General features: G+C 35.1%; 2 protein-coding genes and 1 long non-coding RNA gene across 3 annotated transcripts; all 3 read left to right on the forward strand.

Annotated features, from left to right (window-relative positions):
- Nucleotides 1–461: 461 nt before the first annotated feature.
- LOC110900305 (cytochrome P450 704C1) lies at nt 462–5,107 on the forward strand. The gene is made up of 5 exons (XM_022147205.2): nt 462–1,034; nt 1,660–1,944; nt 2,579–2,914; nt 3,722–3,925; nt 4,821–5,107. Exons 1-5 carry the CDS (start codon nt 477–479, stop codon nt 5,004–5,006), a joined length of 1,569 nt encoding a protein of 522 aa, XP_022002897.2. The 5' UTR covers nt 462–476; the 3' UTR covers nt 5,007–5,107.
- A 6,435-nt stretch (nt 5,108–11,542) lies between these two features.
- Nucleotides 11,543–16,997, forward strand: LOC110902333 (synaptotagmin-4). The gene is made up of 11 exons (XM_035982470.1): nt 11,543–11,647; nt 12,332–12,433; nt 12,533–12,583; nt 12,664–12,784; nt 12,938–13,053; nt 13,128–13,226; nt 14,359–14,439; nt 14,523–14,608; nt 15,171–15,396; nt 16,203–16,367; nt 16,848–16,997. The coding sequence occupies exons 1-11, from the start codon at nt 11,543–11,545 to the stop codon at nt 16,995–16,997; spliced, it is 1,302 nt and encodes a 433-aa protein (XP_035838363.1).
- Nucleotides 16,998–20,885: 3,888 nt separating this feature from the next.
- On the forward strand, nt 20,886–21,918 carry LOC110903550. The gene is made up of 3 exons (XR_004876582.1): nt 20,886–21,436; nt 21,518–21,682; nt 21,846–21,918. It is a non-coding gene; the product is annotated as an uncharacterized LOC110903550 (long non-coding RNA).
- The last annotated feature ends 1,381 nt before the right edge of the window (nt 21,919–23,299 follow it).

Here is a 23,299-nt window from a genome sequence, read left to right on the forward strand (position 1 = left end):
ACTATTATCAGCCAAAAGTGGACGAGTTCGGATTATTATCGGCCAATAACTGATTTGGGATTATTATCGGCCAAATTGAGCAAGTTGGGATTATTTAAATCCAATTTGCCTAAAATAAAAGAACATTATACACAATATTTATCTGGTTCAACAATTTACTTGCATCCATGTTAGAATATTATCATTCGGTGCAGCGGCAGATCTACTTCATTACAAGGGGGAACGCCCGCTACTGCTTGGCGCTCCGGCGGTAGTGTAAAATTGGTGTAAATTTTGGAAAAATTTGACGGTTTTTTCGATTTCGTTACCGCTTTTTTATAAAACGTTACTGCTTGGCGGATTTTCTAGATCCGCCACTGATTCGGTGATGAGTTTAGGAGACGAAGGAGTGACGTCTATGTTAAAAAAATCAAACGAAAATGAAAACGACAGATTCAATGCTTTGGAAACCCCTCTAACTTGCATATATATTGCATATGCAGTATATTGTCATTCTTGTATTAGTATCCAAAATGGATTTTCTCCATATCATCTTCATCTCTATAGCTACGACGCTAATATTAATCATCCTAGCGTTTATAACGCTCATACTAAAATTTTTCATCGGAAAATCAATCCAAAATCCGCAACACGCCCCAGTAGTTGGAACTGTCTTCAATCAACTGTTCTACTTCAGTAAACTTCACGACTATCATACCGAAGTTGCCCTCAAACACCCTACTTTCAGGTTTCTTGCGCCTGATCATTCTGAGTTATACACTACTGATACTCGAAATATTGAGTACATGCTTAAAACCAACTTTGATAACTACTCGAAAGGAGAGAGTAACAAGGATATTATAACGGACTTATTTGGCGACGGGATATTTGCGGTTGATGGTGTTATGTGGAAACAGCAGAGAAAGCTTGCGAGTTTTGAGTTCTCGACAAGAGTTTTGAGAGACTTTAGCTGTTCGGTTTTTAGAAAAAATGCGGTGAAATTGGTTGGAGTTGTTTCTAAGTTTTCTGAGGCCAATAGAGATTTTGATGTACAAGTAAGTGTTTGCTAAGTGTTTTCAGTCATGATCCTTTAATATCCAGCGTTATTTTGCGCACTCAGGGGCGGAACCAGAGGGGGGTCAAGAGGGTCCGTTGACCCTCCGGTCACCGGAACTTTTTGAATTTTTATTTATAAATTTTGAGTTTTTGAAGAAAACTTAGAGATGGACCCCCTAATTTGAACCAGTATAGAATATAAGCTTATGTCGATTAGAGATGGCAGTTTGACCCGTTTGTTTATGAATGGGTCGATTCTGTTTAACCAAAAGTTAAACCAAATTACGTCAAAATAAAGGTTTAACCAATGAGTTTGACCCATTTGCTTATGAATGGGTCGATTCTGCTTATGAATGGGGGGAAGACAACAACACGCAGTGGTGAAGTATAGAAAGGGCGGGGAGGGGCGCCCGACCCCCCGAACTTTTCGCTCAATAGTGTTATATATGTAGTTTTCATATAGAAATTTTTGGGTATATACGTTTTCGACCCCCCCAGTTCTATAGAATTTTTTTGGTATATACGTTTTCGACCCCCCGTCATTCGGGTCAAGCTTCGCCACTGGCAACACGTATAGGTTTATAACAATGCTAAGTTAGATCATTTTTTCCCTAAAAATTGCAGAATTTGCTTATGCAATCCGCTTTGGATTCAATATTCAAAGTCGGGTTTGGAGTAGACTTGAATTGCCTTGAAGGATCTAGCAAAGAAGGGAGTGCATTTATCAAGGCTTTTGACGACTCAAACGCATTCACATATTGGCGCTACGTAGATCCCATATGGAAGCTCAAAAGATTCCTTAACATTGGCTGCGAAGCTTCTTTACGGAACAACATCAGATTAATAAACGATTTCGTTCTCAATTTGATCAGCAAGAGAAGAGAACAACTTGAAACAAACCAACATTGTGTGAGTTGTATTTCATCTCTGTTGGCAGTGGCGGATCTAGAAAATCTTTATAGGGGCAACATTTCATATAAAAAGGGGTAACGAAATCGAAAAAACGTCAAATTTTTCCAAAATTTACACTACCGCCAGAGCGTCAAAGTGGTAGCGGGGGCTACCCCTAGTAACATGCTAGGTCCGCCCCTGTCTGTTGGCATTTCTTGTTTACCATTCTAATTTTGACCATGGTTGTAAAAATCGCACCTAGCCTCTGATTAGTCGCCGATTAATTGTTAGTCCTGGGGTTCACTGAGTAATTTTCATCTAATCGGCCAATTAATCGCTAGGCAGTCAACAATGGTCAAATCTTGTTTTAATCAGTGGCAGTCTAGTGTTTCCGACCAGATTCTAGTCAAAACCTGTAAATTCTGGCAATTAATCATATCTACTTCAAAATATTAGTCGAAGAAGCTGTTAAAACATGACTACTTAGAAAAATTACATATAAAAACTGAAAATTACATATAAAATCCCAATGCGATTAATTCTTATTAATCCCGAATAATCGCTAGTCGATACCCACCGGCCGACTAGCGCCTAGCGATTCTTACAACACTGACTTTGACTACAACTTGATAATAATTTTATTGACTTCAAGAATGAGAGAGAGGACATACTTTCGAGATTTCTGATCGAGAGCAAGAAGGATGCACGTATGAATGATCGGTATCTAATGGACATAATCCTGAACTTCCTGTTAGCTGGAAAAGATTCTAGTGCGAATACTCTTTCGTGGTTCTTCTACATGCTTTGCAAGAACCCGCTCGTGCAGGAAAAAGTTGTTTCGGAAATTGAAAACGTAGTGGGAAAACAAGAAAACGGATCTAGAATCCAAGATTTTGTAGACAGAATAGATGATCAAGTACTTGAGAAAATGCATTATCTTCATGCAGCTTTGACTGAAACCTTAAGACTATACCCTGCAGTACCTGTGGTAACTACAAAGTTTCCTAAGCAACTAACTTTTAGATAGGGGTGCTAAACAGGTCGAGTTGGTGGGTTGGCGGGTTTAACCCGACCCGAACCCGAAAATCCTTTCATACACATAAACCCGATCACGACCCGAATATTCGTGAGTTGACCTGAACACGACCTGTTCGACCCGAATTTTTTATTTTTTTAACCTTTTTTTTTTTTTTTGCAAAATAATATATTAGAATTAATTTTTTACTACAAAAAACACAAATGTATACGATACAAATATATTTTAATTATAAAATCTTTTGTTAATATCTCTTTTTAAGTTATAATTATGACATGACATAAAACATATTGTAAAAAAAATTGTAATATAAATGGGTCAACCCGCCAACCTGATCGGGTTGACCCGTACCCGACACTTTAGCTAAATGGGTTTGCAGGTTCAAACTGAAGCTGATCCGAACCCATTTAGACTAAACCACCACCCGCAAATTTCGTGTTAGCTTCATGTCGTGTTTTTGGGTCGTGTTAGAAATTCAAACCCCTACTTTTAGACCATTGCACTTGAATTTTTGTTTCCTGTGAAAATGGTAAAACAACGCGATAGTTTTCAAAAACTCATGATTTTGGAAAATGCTGAACATGTTGATGCAAAAATACATTACAATTCGCGTTTTTTCTCTCCAAAATCGCTTATTATGCGAGTGTAACGTTTCTGTTTGCATTCTTTGCAAGAATGATGGTTTATTCATACTTCTAGAACAAGTTATGTTCTATTTTGTTGTGTTTTTTTTTTTTTTTTTTTTTTTGTAAATGCTAGGATGGAAGAGTTGCTGACATGGATGACACTCTTCCAGATGGATTCAAGTTGAAAAAAGGCGATGGCGTGTACTATATTTCATACGCGATGGGAAGAATGGCGCACATTTGGGGAGATGATGCTTATGATTTCAAACCTGAAAGATGGCTTAATGATAATGGTGTTTTTCAACCTGAATCTCCTTTCAAATTCATAGCATTTCATGTAAGTAAATGCCTTTGATTGTTTATCTTTACTTAATTTTTGACTTTGAAGTCAAATTTACTAAGAGTCAACTTATCCATATAGCTATGGCCATTCTTATGAATTTCCATAAGTATGACAAAATGTAAGGCAGCAGAGGCGCAAATGAGCCGAGCGGAGCTTGAGAAAAAGCTCGAAACGAGCCGAGTCTTATCGAGCTTGAGCCTAAAATAAAGCTCGTTTATTTATGGAGCCTGAGCTCAAGCCTGACATGTGAAGCTCGTCAGGCACGCCAAGCTTTATCCAGCCTTACTATAATATTAATTTTTATTAATATTTACTAACATTTACCCCTTATTTAAAGTTGTCTAGTAAACGAGCCGAGCCGAGTTTATTTAAATGTGTATACGAGCTGCGTAAGTTTGCTTAGTAAACGATCCCGAGCAAGAGCTTCACTTATCGAGCTCGTGAGCCTAAACGAGTCTGTTATTTATATTATTTTTATTTAATATATTAACTAATAGATAACAAACGAGCCGTGTTTGAGTTTGAGTAACTACCAACGAGCTGAACTCGAGCTTTGAAAACAAAGTTCGAATTGAGCTGAGCTCGAGCTCTCATAAGTTAATCGAGCTCGAGCTCGAGCTCGTTTGCACCCCTAAAACTTCAAAGGACACCGTTTACAAAATGGTTAGATTCTTATTTTACGGGGCGGAATTATTAATATTCGGTTTTTATACAAAAAGAAACATTGCACTTCTATATTAACTATTGTATATTGGAGTGGATGCACTGCAACTGCTATAAATCTTCAGGAAGTATATAAAATGTAAAGATTTATAGGTTGATGACATGGTAGCTTTATAACCTTTAACAAGTTTAGGATAGTGGTTATTCTAACAAACTAACTTTGCAGGCGGGCCCACGGATTTGTTTGGGAAAGGACTTTGCTTATCGTCAGATGAAGATAGTGTCGATTGCTCTTCTACATTTCTTCGTGTTTAAGTTAGCTGACGAATCAAGAAAAGTGACTTATCGAACTATGTTTACTCTTCACATCGACGGAGGTCTTCATCTTCTTGCAACTCCAAGAAGTTCATGATAAGATTGAGTTTAAACAAAGTACCATGCACTCATTTGAAGTACTTTAGATTTCGGGTTTCATCTTGTTTTATATTTTAAAGTGTAACCCATAAGCAATAAAGAGAGAGAATGATCTAACGCCTACAAATGTCTTCTGTCTTGCCCAATTAATGATTCTGTGTTTCCTAAACTGATTCAAGGTTCAAAGGTTTCTATAAACTAGGGGTGCAAACAAGCCGAGAGGCTCGCAAGCTACTCGGGATCGGCTCGAGAAAAAGCTCGAAACAAGCCTGAGCCGAACTTGAGCCTAAAATAAAGCTCGTTTGTTTATCGAGCCCGAGCTCGAGCCTCGCATGTGAAACTCGTTAGGTTCGTCGAGCCTTATCGTAGTGTAAACAGTCAATAGTGGGGGGGGGGTGAAAACGTATATACCCAAAATTTCTATAGAACCGGGGGTCGAATCGTATATACCCAATAATTTCTATACGAAAACTACATATATAACACTACTGAGCGAAAAGTTCGGGGGGGTCCGGCGCCCTCCCCCCGGCCCCTCTTAAGTTGCGCCCCTGGATGTAAACGAGCCGAGCTTATTTAAACTTGTTTACAAGCCGACCTCGAAGCTAAAAATAATTGTTTAGTAAATGAGTCTGAGCTCGAGCTTCACTTATCGAGCTTGCGACGCGAGCCTAAAAAGTCTATTCTTTATATTATTTTTATTTAATATATTAATTAATAGATAAAAAGTCACATTTGGTCCCTCATGTTTTTCCGTTTGGTTGCTACTTAGCGGGTGTTTGATTGTCACATTTGCTCCCACAGGTTTTTTTACCCCATCGAATTTTTAATATGTGTCGGTATAAATTTGACTTCATATGCTATTTAAGTCACATGAGTCACTTGGTGTTCAAAATTTGTGTTTCTGTTTTATGCCTTTCCCGGTTGTGGTCATTATTGGGTTGCTATTTAATACGGTTTTACGCCCCTAACCACGCAACGCTGGTAGCACGGTTTTATGCCCCCTCGTCCCGTAACGTGAGGGGCTTAAGACTTGTTAAGATTATTTGACCACTACTAAGACTCGGGTTCGAATCCCAAAAGTCCCAACTTTTAGCCATATATATTTTTAGCTCAGTCATTAGCATTTAAGTCCCATATTCCCATCTTAAAAACTATTTTCTCTAAATTTTGGAACCGCTGGAACTATGGCATAGCCCTACAAATATAAAAGCATTATGCTTTTTTTTTGTCATCTATTTAAAACTCAATTATAAATTCATTATATTTTAATTAAAATCATTTATAAATTCATTATATTTTACTTAAAAGCATTGAGTTTTGTCATCTATTTAGTTTCAATAACAAATTCTTAATATTTAGCTGCATATTGTTGCTATTATACTAGTGAATTATTTTTATAAATATTGATATTGTTTGTGTTACACATCCTTTTACGGTTTTTGATTTCAAAGAAAAATAGTTAAAATGTATCAAATATTAGAAAAAGTTTATGTGTAATCGGTTGAACCTATATATAATCCTCATAAGCTATAACATATCTAGGTTAAACAATTTTAATAAAGTAAATTAAAAGTCTCTAGATACCTCTAAATTTCTCACATCTAGTAATGTTGAACACATACATACTCATGGCTTTCTCGTGTTTTTCATATGCTACAAATTTGAGACTATCGTATTTTGACAACTTTATTTGACAAAAAAAAAACCTACTTAGTTCATAAATACTTAGATGTGTTCGCGAACAGTTCACGAACATCTGTGTTTCCTTATGGAACGAACACGAACATGGCATTGTTCGTGCTCTTTTCATACCACTCGTACACTAACCCCTATTTGCATGTCCGGCCCATCAATACAAGAAAGTGAAGATAGTGTTTTGTCACCCACAAAAAAAAAGTTTTATATATGTATGATATTATTGATATATAAACATATAATGTTTACAAAAACGATTATGGTATCACACAAATATGCTATAGTGGTTAAATCACTAAATGCCATTCTCTCTTCTCTAGAGACGATGTTTTCTTAATTTTGGATCCTTACCATCCACCCTAATGGAATGGAACTCGATTCCCATCCCACTCACATATTCTTACTTTTGGACCCTACCCATACACCACTAAACTACCCAAACAACCCAAAATTACATATGAATATGTAAATATCCAATTTTTTGCTAGTATTTCAACTACATTTTAGTGTATTTTTTAAATAAAAATTATATTATTAACTTAATCAGACTATTTTTAGTATTTCAACTACATTTTAGAAGATTATACTCAACGTTATATTGTTTATCCAACTCATTTTTCTCAAAATTATATGGGCATTGTAATTGTAAAAAGCCATGTTGAAAATGACCAATGCAGATAGTTACATTCATGACGTGTTTAACACATTTACATTTGAGAAAAATGCCCGGATAGTCCTTGTGGTTTCGCATTTTTTCACATATAGTCCCCAACTTTCTAAAACTACCTGAATAGTCCCCAACTTTTCATTTTTTGTTCCCGGATAGTCACTGGGTCTAACTTCAGTTTGTTTTCTCTGTTAAGTGGGTGTGAAATGACCAATTTACCCTTTCCTTTAAAAGACCAAACCACAGGGACTATCCGGGCATCTTCTTCAAATGGCCTTAGTTCTCTAACCCTAATCTAAATACACACATACATCCACAGACACACCACAACTCAGCCAAACACACCTGCTCCCCTCGAGTTTCTCCGACAAACCCCTCCCCTCTCTGGTGGAATCGGAGACGATGCAGGTGGATTCTCCGACGAAACACCCCTGCACCACGTTCACCGCCGCTGCCATTATGCTGCTGTCATTGCTGTGTGACGTCGTGCGACGCCACCGTTGAACCGAGCACCATCATCGGCCGTCATCATCTTCTCATCGGCATCAGACATCATCATCTTCTCATCGGCATCAGTCATCATCATCTTCTACTGCCAATATCCACCGCGAGCCGCCACCACCGAATGGTGGTCGGCCGTTTGTTCAGAGCGAGAGGAGAGTGAGTGCAAGGAGAGAGAGAGAGAGAGATGTCGCTGACAGAAGATGTCGGAGAAATCTCGTCTGCAAGCACACCTCCGCCGCCGCTCATAGTTGGTTGGCTCCGTTCTATTCACCGGAATTTACAGAGAGGGAACGGGAGGTGAAAAGGGGGGGGGGGTCTGGGGTGTTGTATGCGACCAGAGAAGAAGCCGCAGATTACTCCGGTGATTCGGAGCTCAAAGAGAGAGGTCAGTGAGTTGCAAGTGTGGTGTGCGGGTCGAGGCAGAGAGAGACACATGGCAAAGTGAGAAGGAATCATGGCGGCAACAACGACGGTGGTCGCACGGACGGCATCGACGGCAGTGGTGGCCGCCTCATTTCAGTTTGGTTCGACCCGATTCCGGTGCGGTTCAGGTTCCAGTTTTGATTCGGGCTCTAGCTCAGTGCAGGTCCGATTTTCGTTTGTTTCATGGACACAAGTCAACTCTGATGACTCAGATTTGGTTTCCGGGTTGAGCTTGTTCAGGCAGTATGATGATGAAGACGATACCCGGATAGTCCTTGTGGTTTGGTTTTTTAAAGAAAAGGGTAAATTGGTCATTTCACACCCAGTTAACAGAGAAAACAAATTGAAGTTAGACCCAGGGACTATCCGGGAACAAAAATGAAAAGTTGGGGACTATTCAGGTAGTTTTAGAAAGTTGGGGACTATAGGTGAAAAAATGCGAACCACAGGGACTATCCGTGCATTTTTCTCTTTACATTTTGATTGGTTCCTTTTAAGAAACAAAACTAATATTATTATCATGTACTAGCTAAACTTATAAAACAGAGTGTCTAAGGAGAAATGAAACTATTCATTCAATCAATTAAATATGAACAAAAATAAATAAAACTAGGGTGTTTGATCGCGCCTTGCGGCGGTACAATATCGCGAGGATTAGATCAGTATCGGTTTGTTTCCTTATAGTACTGGTACGATACACTTGCACTAAGTATAAAAATCAACACGTGTTTTACATCAATCGAAACGATAAAAATGAACACCCGTGTCGGCACCAATGTTCGAATGGTATCGGTCGGTTCAGATCATCGTCACAGTACTGGTATCGATATTCATATACCGTCGTAGACAAATTTGTAGAAGTCAAAATTATCTAAGCCTAAAACAATAAAAATGAATATAGGTACCGGTACCAATGTTGTTTGGTATGATACGGTGTAAGAAAGCGAATCTAATAAAATAATTACCGGGACTGAAAATTATATTTTTTGTATGGTTCCGTTATTAAACATGAAGCCATAAAAATGAATACAACTACCGTTACCGGTCTTGTTCGGTAGGGTATGGTAGCGATAGGATGTCAATTTACTGAAAGCAAAACACAATAAAGTTAATTATCGGCATCGATACAAATGTTGTTTGAAAAAAAATAAACATAGAACGCAAGTTATTATGGAAAAAATCAAATTATGAATAAGATTATATTAAATAAATGAATAAATACTTCAATTTATCATCGGCTTCGGTTTGGTTAGTATGACAGCAACACAGTATCCATAGTCAATATAACTTAGGAGGTTTTTGGTGTTGTGTTTTCAAAATAAATTATGCGTTTTCAAAATAGATTTTCCGTTTTCAAAACTGCGTTTTGAAAAAGCATGTAGGTACATGCTTCTCCAAAACTGCGTTTTAGAGGCAGGTAATCACTTTTTTATCGAACACTTTTTTAGATTATTTATGTTTTATAAACGCAATAATCAAATAATCATTTCAAAACGTAATCCCAAACACCCTCCTATATAGAAATGTTGAAGAAAATAAACATATTTGTGAAGTTAGATTTTTTAAATAAGTTAACGAACACAACTTATTAGGAAAAAAAAACAAATTAAATAATCAATAAATTTTTATTAAGAAAGTTTTATCAAAAAATTGAATGTTCAAAAAATAAAATAAAAAATAAATATATATTAAAAAATAAACAAATACTATTCATCAAAACTTTGGTCAAAGCCGGTACCCAAAAATAGGGAAAATTGGAACCGCTACCGGTTCTGATACGGTAACGGTTCAGTACCCGTACGGTACCGGTATTTGAGGGTAAAAACCGGTACTGTACTGGTACCGAAAATGTCAAAAGATGGTATCGAATCGATACCCGGTTTGGTAAATTCGTTATCGATACCGGTATCCGACACCATTTGCCCATCCTAGATGATTATCCTAGGTGATGTTGTTGTTATAATATTAAAATAAGAAAAATGAAAGAAAAAAAAACACAAAAGTAAGAAACTATAAAAGGAAAAAGAAAAAGAAAAAAAAGAAAAGGAAAAAATAAAAAAAAAGAAAAAAAAAATAATACTGTTCATCAAGACTTTCAATTCATATAGATAATATTGGAAAGAATGAACTTTTTTTTTTTGGAAAAGGGCCGTGAAAGTTTTATTCTCTTTGCACCCTTAAAATGGATGGGCCGCCCTACCTAATTTGTATCCGTTTCCATCACTATCAATCGGTACTAGGGCGGTTCATGATTCGAGCCGAACCGAGGCGGATCTTTGCTCGTGCTTGGCTCATTTACAACCGAGTACACTCCGACCGAGCATATCCGAGCACACAATTTTCCGAGCGAGCGGCGAGCGAAAAGAAAGCGATCACGAGTGATTTGGACAACCATAGATTTAGAGCGTTTCCTTTGATGTCTCCGCTATCAGGTAACAACTAAGGCCTAACTGTCCGAGGATGACACTAAGACACTGAGGTCGGAGTGTCCGAGGTTGAGGCTCAAGTTGAGTTAGGTGAGGCGATACAACAAAGAACGATTGCCATTGTGGCGGCATATGGTGAGAGCGAGAGATGATTTACGATTAACGATTGATGAGATAAAGAAGTCAAATAGTGTTTCTTCACGACTTACAGTTTCACTTTTAAATTTAGTGTTAATTTTTTATTGGTTTGATTAGGCTAGTATGTATAAATATAAATATATATTTGCATACAGTGGACCAAATCAAATAGAACAGTATGTATAAAATATTAAAATTCATGTAATTTGTGTGTGCGTATATAATAAATTAATAAAAATTTATCAAAAATTTACTCATTTTTGTAAGTAAAAGTAACAATAAACAATGTTATGTAAAACACGAGATAAACTAAAATAACATTTTCACAAAAAAATTCACAAAAGCACATTCTGATCTGAATCAATCACAGACCATCTCTACAAATTTACATGCATGCAAAAACTTTGATTTAAATCCAAAATATCATCATATTCATAAAAAAAACGCTAACCCATTTCCTCATTATTCTTCATCAGCAAGAATATGTGCACTTATTAAGAAGGAATTGAATGCTAAGATCCAACGTAAACGATCCGGATTTCAAAACAGAAAAACACACATAAACTGATTACACATAGTGGGTCTCTCTTTAGATCTCTCACCCTCTCATTATGATCATTATTGAGTCAAATATTTGTTTGGTCTGATTTATGTTTACAGGAAATCTGAGTTTGATCGAAAATGGGATTCGTTTCGGGGATGTTTATGGGTGCTTTATTTGGGATTTCGATTATGGCGGGTTGGCGTTATATGATGAGGAATCGAAGCCGAAATCGAGCTGCCAAGGTAATGCATTAGTAGTCTAGTCATTATTCATATATGATTTTGATTTGTTAATGTTCTGAACGATTTGCGTATTTGTGTAGATTAATCATGTTTTATTTAGGGATATGTGATCATCACTCATATAGTTTCATTATTAATTTGAGTGATGATTAAGGGGGTGTTTGGATGTAGCCTATGTAGCATATCTAAACATAGGCTTGTAAACAAACTGAACGGATAAGAACGGGGAATATTCGTGTTTGTCTGTTGTAGACGATCAAACACGAACAATTAAATGAACGAGGTTTATGTCTGTTTGTCAATAGTTATGAACGAAGGGTTCACGAACACGAACAAATGAACATAGATAAACGGAACAGGGGCGGACCTATAGTGTAACAAGGGGTAACCCCGTTGCCCCTTGACGCTCTGACGGTAGTATAAATTTTGGAAAAAATTGACATTTTTTCGATTTCGTTACCTTTTTTTTAAAACGTTACCCCTCTGCGGATTTTCTAGATTCGCCACCGGAACGGAAATAATCCAACGAACACAATAAGAAGTAAATGTAAACACTAAACCTACAAAAATTAATAAAAGTAGATTAAATTTTAATGGGTAATTAGAATTTTAGAGCTTTAAACTAGTTACTATTTTCGCTTAACAGTTGACTATTTTAATGGATATGCTTTACTTTTTCCCCAGGCAGCTGATATAAAGCTTCTTGGATCACTTGACAGAGAAGATCTAAAGAAACTTTGTGGTGATAACTATCCAGAATGGATATCGTTTCCTGTTTACGAGCAGGTTGTGTTTTCGAAAGTGATTATCGTGGTTTGAAGAACTATTGTTGACCCGTTAGATAACTTTACATGTCTTGGAAATTACTTTTTGGCCATTTTTCAGGTGAAATGGTTGAACAAACAACTGAGCAAACTGTGGCCGTATGTAGCCGAAGTAATTTTTCCACCTTTGTTATTCCTCACCTATATGATTATTGTTGTCATAATTATTGTTACCTTATGTATTATTTGCAGGCTGCTACTATAATAATAAGAGAATCCGTCGAGCCAATATTGGAAGAATATCGTCCATCAGGAATATCGTCTTTGAAGTTCAGCAGACTTTCATTAGGAAACGTTGCACCAAAGATTGAAGGTATTTTAAATAATACATCCATAACTCTTTAATGTAATTTTAGTGTATATTTTGAATGTTCATCTAATCTGCTTATGTGATTATTTGCGAGTGTAAGAAGTTGTAAATAATCCGTGTTTTTGACTAATAGTCGAAGTTGACTTATATGCACAGGTATCCGAATTCAGAGCCAAAAGCAGGGTCAAATAACAATGGACATGGATTTCCGATGGGGTGGTGATCCAGATATTGTTTTAGGAATCGAAGCAGGTGTTTCGTTACCTATACAGGTTACATTTGATTCAGCAATTATGACATTTTTTATTAATCATTTCTTATATTAAGATCATAATGTTTGTTGCAGCTGAAGGATCTTCAAGTTTTTACTATTATTCGTGTTATTTTTCAACTATGTGAGGAAATACCTTGCATCTCTGCTGTTGTTGTGGCCTTACTTTCTGAGGTAATACATACACTAAACTATTGTTGGATGCTTAATATCGGAATATTGTATTTTCAATGACTTTGATGACACATTTGTGATCATTCAGAGGGGTATATATGTTTTTTTGGTAGTTTCTGCAAACAAAAAACATATATGTAATAGACGCTTTCTGATCAAAATCGTTTACTTTCGCCATTTTTTGTGTTTATGTTTGCATACCATGCAAAATTTTCAAAAAAAAAAAAAAAGGATCTATGTGCAGCTAATAACCACTTACAATGGTTCAAATGTGGATCTGTCACTTTTGCTAATTATAGCTAAGATGATTGAACACTTTTATGTAAAATTATTGGAACATTTTAATGTTGTATACGTTATTGTAATGCAAATCAAAGATCATACTTGTGAAATGTAAAAGAAAAGTTTTAAACTTTGTCAAACTGTAAAAAGAGTAAAGTATACGGATGGTCCCTGTAGTTACCTAAACTTTTGGATTAAGTCCCTCATTTTTCAAAAGTGCACGGATGGTCCCTGTAGCTTGCACTTTGTAACGTATTTAGTCCACAACTTTTGCCAAAAGTACACTTATGGTCCCTGTGGTTTGCACTTTGTAACACATTTAGTCCCCAACATGTTGTGACTAAATGCGTTACAAAGTGAATACCATAGGGACCATACATGTACTTTTGGTAAAAGTTGGGGACTGAATTCGTTACACAGTTCAAACTATAGGGACCATCCGTGTACATTAAAAAAGCTAAGGACTAAATCCGAAATTTTGGTTAACCATAGTGGTCATACGTGTACTTTGCTCTTGTAAAAATTTAAACATAATACAAAAAGACATCATAGTCAAATAAGTCAAGAATTATTCATTTCTGAAAAGGAAGGTGAGATTTTTGCATATCAACTAGAATGATGACCAAAAAAGAACCCCAAATACATTAGTTTAAAAAGTCAACCACTAAAAATACAATTGGGGAGAAAGTCAAAATACTGGACACTTCATATTAAAATTGGTTCATTCTTGCAAAATAGTGTTTATTGTTCATTTCCCTTTTTTCTATGAATATACAAATATCATGATATAAAGTCAAGAAATCTTTTTTTTATGGTCAACTAATAGCAAAAAGATGTTTTATGGTATCAGCCAAAGCCAAGATTTGATTATACATTAAAGGCGGTTGGAGGGAGTTTAACAGCCATTCCTGGACTTTCAGATATGATTGAGGTAAGCTTTCTTTGTTACAAGATTACATTCTGTTAAACCATTTTGGCATCATTAAAATACTAATCACGTGTCATTATGTGTAGGATACTGTAAATTCAATAATTACTGATATGCTTCAATGGCCACATAGGATTGTTGTTCCCCTTGGCGGTGTACCCGTTGATACAAGGTAATGTCGATCGATCACAAATAATTATACAATGGATATATAATAGCATCCATAAAATGCCTTCAAGGTACTTTAGATTAGCATTAATAATGAAACATGTTAAGCAAAATAGTATTATAATATAGGGAAAGGTTAACATACAATATCCCCTTAACGTACGAAAGTACGCGACCACAACAATAACGTGCATAATTTCATTTTAAAATATGCACATTATAATACATAATTATGCATGTTATTTGCATAGTTACGCATGGATTTGGTTAAACCCTAGTTACGCACGTTATTTGCATAATTATGCACGTTATAGTTGTGGTCGCACGTTAAGAGCCTTTTGTATTTAAACATTTCACTGTAATATATATATGTAGGTTCAAATTGCTGTTTCAAAACCACAAAAACGTTACATGTGAACATTAATGCGAAAATAGTGTACTTATTTATGTTTTCATAATTAGTCCAAATCATTCATTATCTGCTTATACATTGACACTTTCGTAAGAACGATATTTAATTGTGACGATATCTAAACTTGAGTGATATATATTGTTATATGAGGCAGTGATTTGGAGCTTAAACCACAAGGGAAGCTCATGTTAACAATTGTGAAAGCAACTCATTTGAAAAATATGGAAATGATGGGGAAGTCTGATCCTTACGCAGTCGCATTCATTCGGCCATTGGAAAAATTCAAAACAAAAGTCGTTGAGAACAACTTAAATCCTGTTTGGGATCAAACGTTTCATCTAACTGTGGAAGACAAAGAGACCCAATATGCAGTTGTTGAGGTTTAATTCTTACATCCCAAAAATTTCTTAATTTCTATCAAGTTTGTAGTTAGGGGTGTGCAGAATTCGTTTCGAATTCGAAAAAATCGAAATTCGTTTAAAGTTGATTCGATTATCAAGAATTCGTTTCGATTATAAGAATTCGAATTCGATTCAATTCGAGTCAAGTAAACCGAATACGAATCGAATACGAATTTATAGTTTCAAATTCGATTCGATTCGAAATTCGAATAAAAATTATACATTTTTATTTATTATTTTTATATATAATACATATATAACTTTTATTAGGCTATACTATAAATTATTTTCAATTTTTTTTCCAAGTATTAAAATTACCCGTTACCAAACCCACTGCATGACCCATAACTAAAACCTAAGTAACAAATCTATCAATAGATTTCTAAGCGTAAAAATATTAACTTGTAATGTGCAGTGGTTATTCCCGACTTCTCGTTTTGAATTTTAGACTTGTGGTACTTTATTTGAGACTTTTTAATGTGATATTGTGCTTTATGACTGCTTTAAAATTTATTTTTCATTTTGAAAGTTTTTTACATGTTTATAAAGAATCTGAATTAAGGCGAATTTATTCGAATTCAAATTTTTAATCGAATACGAATTGGGTTTTTTATTCAAATACGAATTCAAATCGAATTCGGTAGGTTTTAATCGAATTCGAATCGAATACGAATTCAAGGAAAAATAAAAATTATTCGAACAATTCGATTCGAATAATTCAAAAATTTGATATTCGATTCAATGAACACCCCTATTTGTAGTCATAATATATGTGAATTAAACAGGTTTTTGATGAAGACATTGGATCCGACCAACGACTGGGAATCGCAAAATTACCTTTGGTTGATCTTCAACCGGATATTGAGATAGAAATTAATTTGAGACTGATGCCTTCACTTGATATGCTCAAGATCAAAGATAAGAAGGATAGAGGAAATATTATAGTCAAAGTAAGTAATAATGCATACTTCATCACTCTCTTTTATAGCGTAAAGTTATCCTACAAAGTCCCCTAAAAATGAAAAGGGTACAAACACACAATGGATCGCAAAATGTAATACAATGTCGAACAAAATATAACACAATGTTGAGGAAAAAAGACACCATGAGTCGCAAATAAGACACAATGACACAAATATAGAAAAGACACAATGATCGAAACAGATCTAAACACGAAGTCTAAAATCTACAAGCTAAAATCCAAAAGCGAAAACCTAAAATCTCATATCGTAGAGTTTGACGAGATTTTTAGGAGACTATGTATTTGATCATAACCCCTCTTTTATAGTGTTGCAATGAAATAAGATTAAACAAAACTATCTTTTTATTTTATGCAATTTGCCTTTTGGGTCGACCCGTTGTGTTTATACATGATAAACATTAAAACATGTCTTTAAAAGACTGATTCAAGTGTTGATATGAATATGCAGGCAAAGTATCATCACTACACTAAAGAAGAACAAGATGCAGCGTTGGCCGAAGAGAAGAAGATGCTTGAAAATAAAGAAAAAATGAGAAATGACGGTGTCATCAATAGCACCATGGATGCCATTGATGATCCAACACACGTGTCCGGATGAGGTAGTGAAGTTTTACTCTCAAAGTGTAAGATTCGAGCTCAACGTCTTTAAATTTTCGTATTTATGTAAATCTTGGTGCATAGTTATGCTACTTATATCTTAGTTTGAATGTTGATAGAGTTTATGTTTTCTCAATGATTTGAGATTTGCAACTTCATAAATGAATTTTGTTTCATCTTGTTGTTCTGTCCGATCTTGTGTATACTCTTGTGACTGATTCGGTTGTTAAAAAGTTGATTTTATAAAGTTTTTGATATAAACAGTTTTTGTGCACATTGGAGTTGAATGAATCTATTTATCAATCCTAGTCATTGCAGCTTGTGGTAGTATGTAGAAATTATAGTTTTCAAGTGACCGTTGCACACAATTAAAAACATGGAGAGTTTGTAAAAGAACAAAAAAATGGAGATAATTACTTTGTCATGTGGTTAAATTCTCTTGGTTTTTAAATACTTGAGGAGAAGTTATCTGGAATTCTTTTAAAGATGTCTTTATTCTATGATTAATCTTCTAGCTTCTTAACTTAAGAAATGAAAATTCCATAAAAAGGTACTGTTTACTTGAGTTTCAAAAGCTCATAGATTTAATAATTTAAACCTAAGTCTTATGTATGAATTTAGCAAAAGTTCTGTTTAACCTAAGTCTTATGTATGAATTTAGCAAAAGTTCTGTTCTATTTTTTTTTCTTATTTTTTTTCCAAAAGTACCAAAAACATATGATGTGAAGTAGAATAGTTTCAAGGAAAGAAAATTACTTTTAACTAGTTTTTATTTGGTGGCAAAAGTAAAGGTATTTTTTTTAAATGTTGTAAAAGTGACGGGCTTATAATTATTATCTCTTAATTCTTAGGTAATAATAATTCATGTTACACCTTAACGGTAGATACGTACATAAAAAAGAAAAAAAAAACGTGATTTAAATTAGCGGTTGGCTTCCTCAAACCCGTCCCTAATTTCATTAACAAATTGAGCAATTGACCGCAAAATTAGCAACAACTTCAGGGATGACGTGGTTGAAATCTTTGACCCAAATAATAATATGGGTCGGATTTGGGTTGATCATTTCAACTTGTCAACCTGCAACCCATCAACCTGTCAACCTAACATGATTGACACCTTTTGCCTAAACCATAATTGTTTTTTATATTTATATGTATTGGTTCTTAACGTGTCAGATAACTTAGCTAAGGATGGGAGAATTTATCTAATTTTCATGTAGTCGAGTGGTTGTAACCGTTTTGTTCCATAGGTCCAGCGCCTTGTTGGATTCTATATCAGTTAAAAAAAATGTGTACCCTGTTAAAATATAATAATGTCTTTTAACGGTCAATTAGGTAATGTATAAGTCAATACAACTCTTTTAACACCTAAAATATCATTTTTATCACTACTATAATATAGGGTCACACCTATACTATTATTAACCCAGGCTTAAACTTAGAGCCTTCAAAAAATACAGCCTCTAATTAAAAGACAATGTATATACTAACTATTAATATTAGTTTAAATTTATTATTTTAGGTTTGTTTGATTTTTTTATACAAGCAAACCATTATGTGTTATAGTTGTGTTAGATTTTTTCTTGGTTCCAAATACGGATAAAGGAGTACCGTTTATAATTATCATAAAACCAATTTCATTTCGTCTTGGGCCTTTCAAAAGCTTGGAATGACCCTGCTATAATATTTATAATAATATTACCATCGTAATCTATACAACTTATTCTATTATATATAGGAATATTGGATTTTAATAATCTCAACTATACATTGTTGGCTGCCAACAGTCTCAACTTAAAAAATAACCATTATAATATTTATAATAAAATTACCATTCATAATCTATGCAACTTATTCTATTATATGTATATACTAGGTTATAACCCCGTGTATTACACGGGTTAAGTAAATAAAATATTAAACAGTTAATAACAAAGATTTAACAATTAGAAAACGATATTTTTAAGACGCGTTTCTGATATTCAAACAAAATTTTGTGTCATGTATGATCAAAACGTGTGATGTTTGTCAAGTTTACGAATATGAAAGCATTTGAACCATCGATTAGAAGACCACCTTTATAATCGACTTTCTCACGGGTTTTAACAGTCATGTGAACATACATTTAATAACCCAAGTTTTAGTAGAGCATATCGAATTTATACCGGCACGTACATAATAATATGCACGTGAAAAAATAGTTTTTCTTAAGTAGAGGAGGTATAACGGTAAACTCAAAACAAATTATTAGTACAAAACTTAATAGGTCAATAACGTTTGTAAAATTGTGCCAAGTAGCACTAGTGTCAAACCATTGCCAGGGAACACCAACATCAGAAAAGTTTGTAAAAATAAAATAAATAAAAGAGTAAAAAATAACACCGAACAAAAACATACGTAAAATTGTTGAACCACGCACGCCCGTTGCGGCGTGTTAATGCGATGAAATTAGACAGAAACGTAAAATGTATAAAAGAATAACTAAGTTGATCTAAGATTCGCGCGTTGCGACAAACTTGTCAAACGGATTAAAATAAATGCGTTGCGATTGGCCTGTCAAACGGGAAAAAACAGACAAAAACGTTGAACCTCACACGCATGTTGCTGCGTGTTGACTCGCAAAATTTAGAACGAAGTGTGAAATGAAAAACTTGTGAAAAATGAAAAGTATTGTGGACCAAAGTTGAAAATTAAAAAGTGTTGAGATTAAATTGACTTGTTGAAAAGTTTAGGGTTAAAACTAAAAAAGTTAAAGAGGTTAAAAGTGAAAAATGCAAAAAGTTTTTGAAAAACTCCTCATCCATATCCATATGTTATAACCATATAAAACAACTAATTGTTGCTAATTTATAGTTGTTAAATGTATTTTTTCAAATATTAAAACCTATAAATTAGCAACAATCTTGAGCTTGGGTTGGTTGTACCCATAGCTTTGGGTGTTTTCCAAAAAATAAAGGGAATATGTGGGTGTGCTTTATACACATGTCCATGGTAAAAACAAAATCAAAATCAGTTTTGTGATCTTGCATCACTCTAAAAACCCTGGATGAATGACCTTCAAATGTCTCACCGATTTGTACACTATAGTCACCAGCACCAACCCGAAGTTGATCATCGCCTATGAAGAACATTACCTGCTTCAGCCTTCTAGATTCATGGTAGTTCCAGGGCGGCGTCGTGTAGATTAATACCGAGGGTCGTTTCATGGTTACCCCAAAGTCATCGACGAAATTGCAGGTTTCAGTAGTCATGATATCAGATCTCCAAAGCAATCGTTTCTCTTCACTGCTGTAATTATATCAATACTATTATAATTAGTATGTTTTCTTTCAGTTCTAATGTATTTCACGCACAATTACATGATTCTTCATGTTCAAGAAACGTAAAATTTGACTTTCATTTAGGGTTTTTTCACCCGGATTCGGGTCGTGTTCTGCAGCGTCGTCTACGAAACCGATCAGATGAAGGATTCCGATGAAGACAATCGAAGAAGACGATGATGGTGATGACGATGTTACAGATTTGAGTAAGTTTTACTTCACTTCTGTGTTCAGATTCTGAGTCCGGAAACCGTCAGAGTTGCGATAACTTTCCTGCCGTTGACGGTACCGGTTTATCATTGCCGCCAAGTTTGCCTCAGAGTCGTCTCCGTCAAGTGTTGAAGAAATAGAAGGTAACCTTCCTTATGCAAAGTATTTTATTTTTTATTAGTATGTTTTTGTGATGAAGAACCTATAGCGGAACAGTATGTGTACAGTGTGTGTTAGTATAAAGAAGAAAGAGACAAGTGGCCCGGCACTGACGTCTAGGGGGAGACGGAGAGGACCGGGGTGGGGGGGTTGCAGCCCCGTCGCCGCACCAGGCCAACCTGGGGACGTTCCCCACACCGAGCAGTCTAATTCTATCATTGTAGCAATATGGATACTAATATAGGCTGGGTATACAAGAGTAGGTACTATTATGTTGACACTTCAACAACTTTGGTATTGATATGTGTATGACGTATGTGCATATGAGTCCATCGTTGGGTATACAAGGTGTAGAGATGTTTTTGATATCAAGAAAGTGAAACCTCCAACTGGCATTCCAAAATCTATGTTTATGGCTACGCCAGATGGTCCTTATGCATTACGCAGTGGTGCAGCGGCACTTTTGAAACCGAATGATTATGTTGTTCGTTTTTACATCCCATGCTACACTTTTCCACATGTTTTGTAATCTTTATGTGTATAAGCTAATTATGTTTTATAAATTTGTTATAACAGGTATGCTTTTGAGAAGGAGATTGAAGGTATGCCTTCTACTTGCACAATTGGTGATCTCCCATCAGGACACTTCACTGCTCTTTACGCACAGAGGTGATGAAAGATGTTGTTCGAACAAGCAAACGTTGTTTCAAAAGTTTCTATGATAAATGTAACTTTTTTTGGCCCTTAGATGGTATGTGTTCAAGCCTTAATTCTTAATTTTTGTCATGATAAAACTATATTCTTTAATTTTTTACCTCAATTATGCTAACAGGTATATGAGACCCCATGATCAATAAATCAGTCTATGTATGTGGTGTAACAAATGTGCTATAAGATGATTTTTTACCCAATAAGACGGTACGGGATACAATAAACCGAATACTGGAGTCAAATAATAGCAGTGCCGAAAATGGTGGAAGTGCTTATCATGTTCAAGGTATATATAATAACACAACTTATTAACCATATATAGTAATTAATAAATTGGAAGCAGCATGTTGTTTGTGTGATTGTTGTGAAGCTGCACAAGAAGCACATCCACAAAAAAAATTGTTCTCATATAATATATTCATAATGTAATTATGCATGTTTTGTTTCAGGATCTTCTAAGTATGTTTCTGAGAAGACAAGTGAGGTGTGAAGCTTGGCATCTAAGGTGGGTCAGGCGACAGGCATGACTGGTGATGCTGAAGAAGATGGCGACGCGAAAGCATATGAAGCATATGCATACATCACTGAACTAGCACATGAGGCCATGAGAAAGGCCCAAGCTTTTGCTAGGGTGGTTGAAGAAATATCTGAAGAGAAAAGTAGTTGTGCATATGATCCTTTGACCGAGGGGACTGGCAAAGCAATGCGCATTGGTTCAAATGTGGCCCAAAATGCCAAAGAAATAGCGAGTGGTAAGGCATACAATGTATATGATAAAGCAAATCAAAAAATACGAATGGCCACAAAAAGAGTTCTGAACTCCAAGCAACGATGGTTGGGGTGATGGTGGAAGGTAAAAATAAAGCACAAGATGTGTATGGTACAACTTCAGAGAAGGCTGGCGAAGCTAAAGAATCTTTTAAAGATGCAATGTCTTAAGAGATTTGTTTCTCTCATGATGTTAGCAATGCGATTTCTTCATCGCACAATTACTTCTCGCCGTCTTCTCCGAGCTTAGGGTACCTTTTTGATTTATTAGGGTTTAGGAATTAAGAGATCTAAAAGGATTGATGTTAGTTGAAATTGATAGCTTGTAAGTGTATGATTTAGATTGATTGTTATGTCTGATATGAATAAGTTGAACTATTGATCATACTCTGGTGATTTTGATTATCAATGTACATAGTTTAGGTAAAGCTCTGTGATCTTTTGTCTACATAACAAATGGGACAGGGGTGGATTAACTAGAATATTTATTATTAATCCTAACTTTAATGGTGATAGTGAACTGTTTATATAAGAAATGAAAATTTAGTTGTGTGATTTTCAAAACATTACAATTAATGCAGCTCTTTTTTATAAGAAAACAAAATTTGTGAGGCAACTTTTAAGGTATTTTTTATTAATGTGCTGGGAAATCCAAGTGTTGGATTTTTAATTATGGAAAGAGTCATTACTTGGTAGCTTTTTTGTTTAGTTGAAATTGTTAGCCTCTCTGTAATTGAAGAGTCAAGAGTTTGACTTAAAAATACTGGGTTAATTATAACGTTAGAATTTTTTAAACCAGTTTTAGCGAGACGAAAAGAACACCTAAAAGGAATCTTTGTGTCAACATTAAAATGCAAAATTATTTGGCTAAGCCACCATAATTTAATTATAGGCATTTGTAGTTTAGTAAGGTGATGATGGTTGTAGTAGAATTTGTGTTAAGCCATCTTACCTGACTGGTATATATACGCTAAAGGCTTTTTATACATGGAAATCACCTATAAAGCTATCACAAAAGCATAATAAACAACAAGCAACTCTTTATCTAGCTGATCACCAACCACCAGTTTTGTAGATCTTTGTAAATCTCACTTTACCATAAACTACTTAGGGAACTAGGTATAACAACCCTTTA

This window comes from Helianthus annuus, chromosome 13 (genome assembly GCF_002127325.2).
Source record: "Helianthus annuus cultivar XRQ/B chromosome 13, HanXRQr2.0-SUNRISE, whole genome shotgun sequence".
Taxonomy (NCBI): domain Eukaryota; kingdom Viridiplantae; phylum Streptophyta; class Magnoliopsida; order Asterales; family Asteraceae; genus Helianthus; species Helianthus annuus.

What these genes read in the sequence shown, in the direction of transcription:
- LOC110900305 (XM_022147205.2), top strand. Translation starts at nt 477, where the DNA reads ATGCAGTATATTGTCATTCTTGTATTAGTATCCAAAATGGATTTTCTC. An exon ending in TATACCCTGCAGTACCTGTG is followed by an intron (nt 2,915 to 3,721) that starts GTAACTACAAAG and finishes TGTAAATGCTAG; the next exon opens with GATGGAAGAGTTGCTGACAT. An exon ending in TCAAATTCATAGCATTTCAT is followed by an intron (nt 3,926 to 4,820) that starts GTAAGTAAATGC and finishes CTAACTTTGCAG; the next exon opens with GCGGGCCCACGGATTTGTTT.
- LOC110902333 (XM_035982470.1), top strand. Translation starts at nt 11,543, where the DNA reads ATGGGATTCGTTTCGGGGATGTTTATGGGTGCTTTATTTGGGATTTCG. An exon ending in CGTTGCACCAAAGATTGAAG is followed by an intron (nt 12,785 to 12,937) that starts GTATTTTAAATA and finishes TTATATGCACAG; the next exon opens with GTATCCGAATTCAGAGCCAA. An exon ending in CCCAATATGCAGTTGTTGAG is followed by an intron (nt 15,397 to 16,202) that starts GTTTAATTCTTA and finishes TGAATTAAACAG; the next exon opens with GTTTTTGATGAAGACATTGG.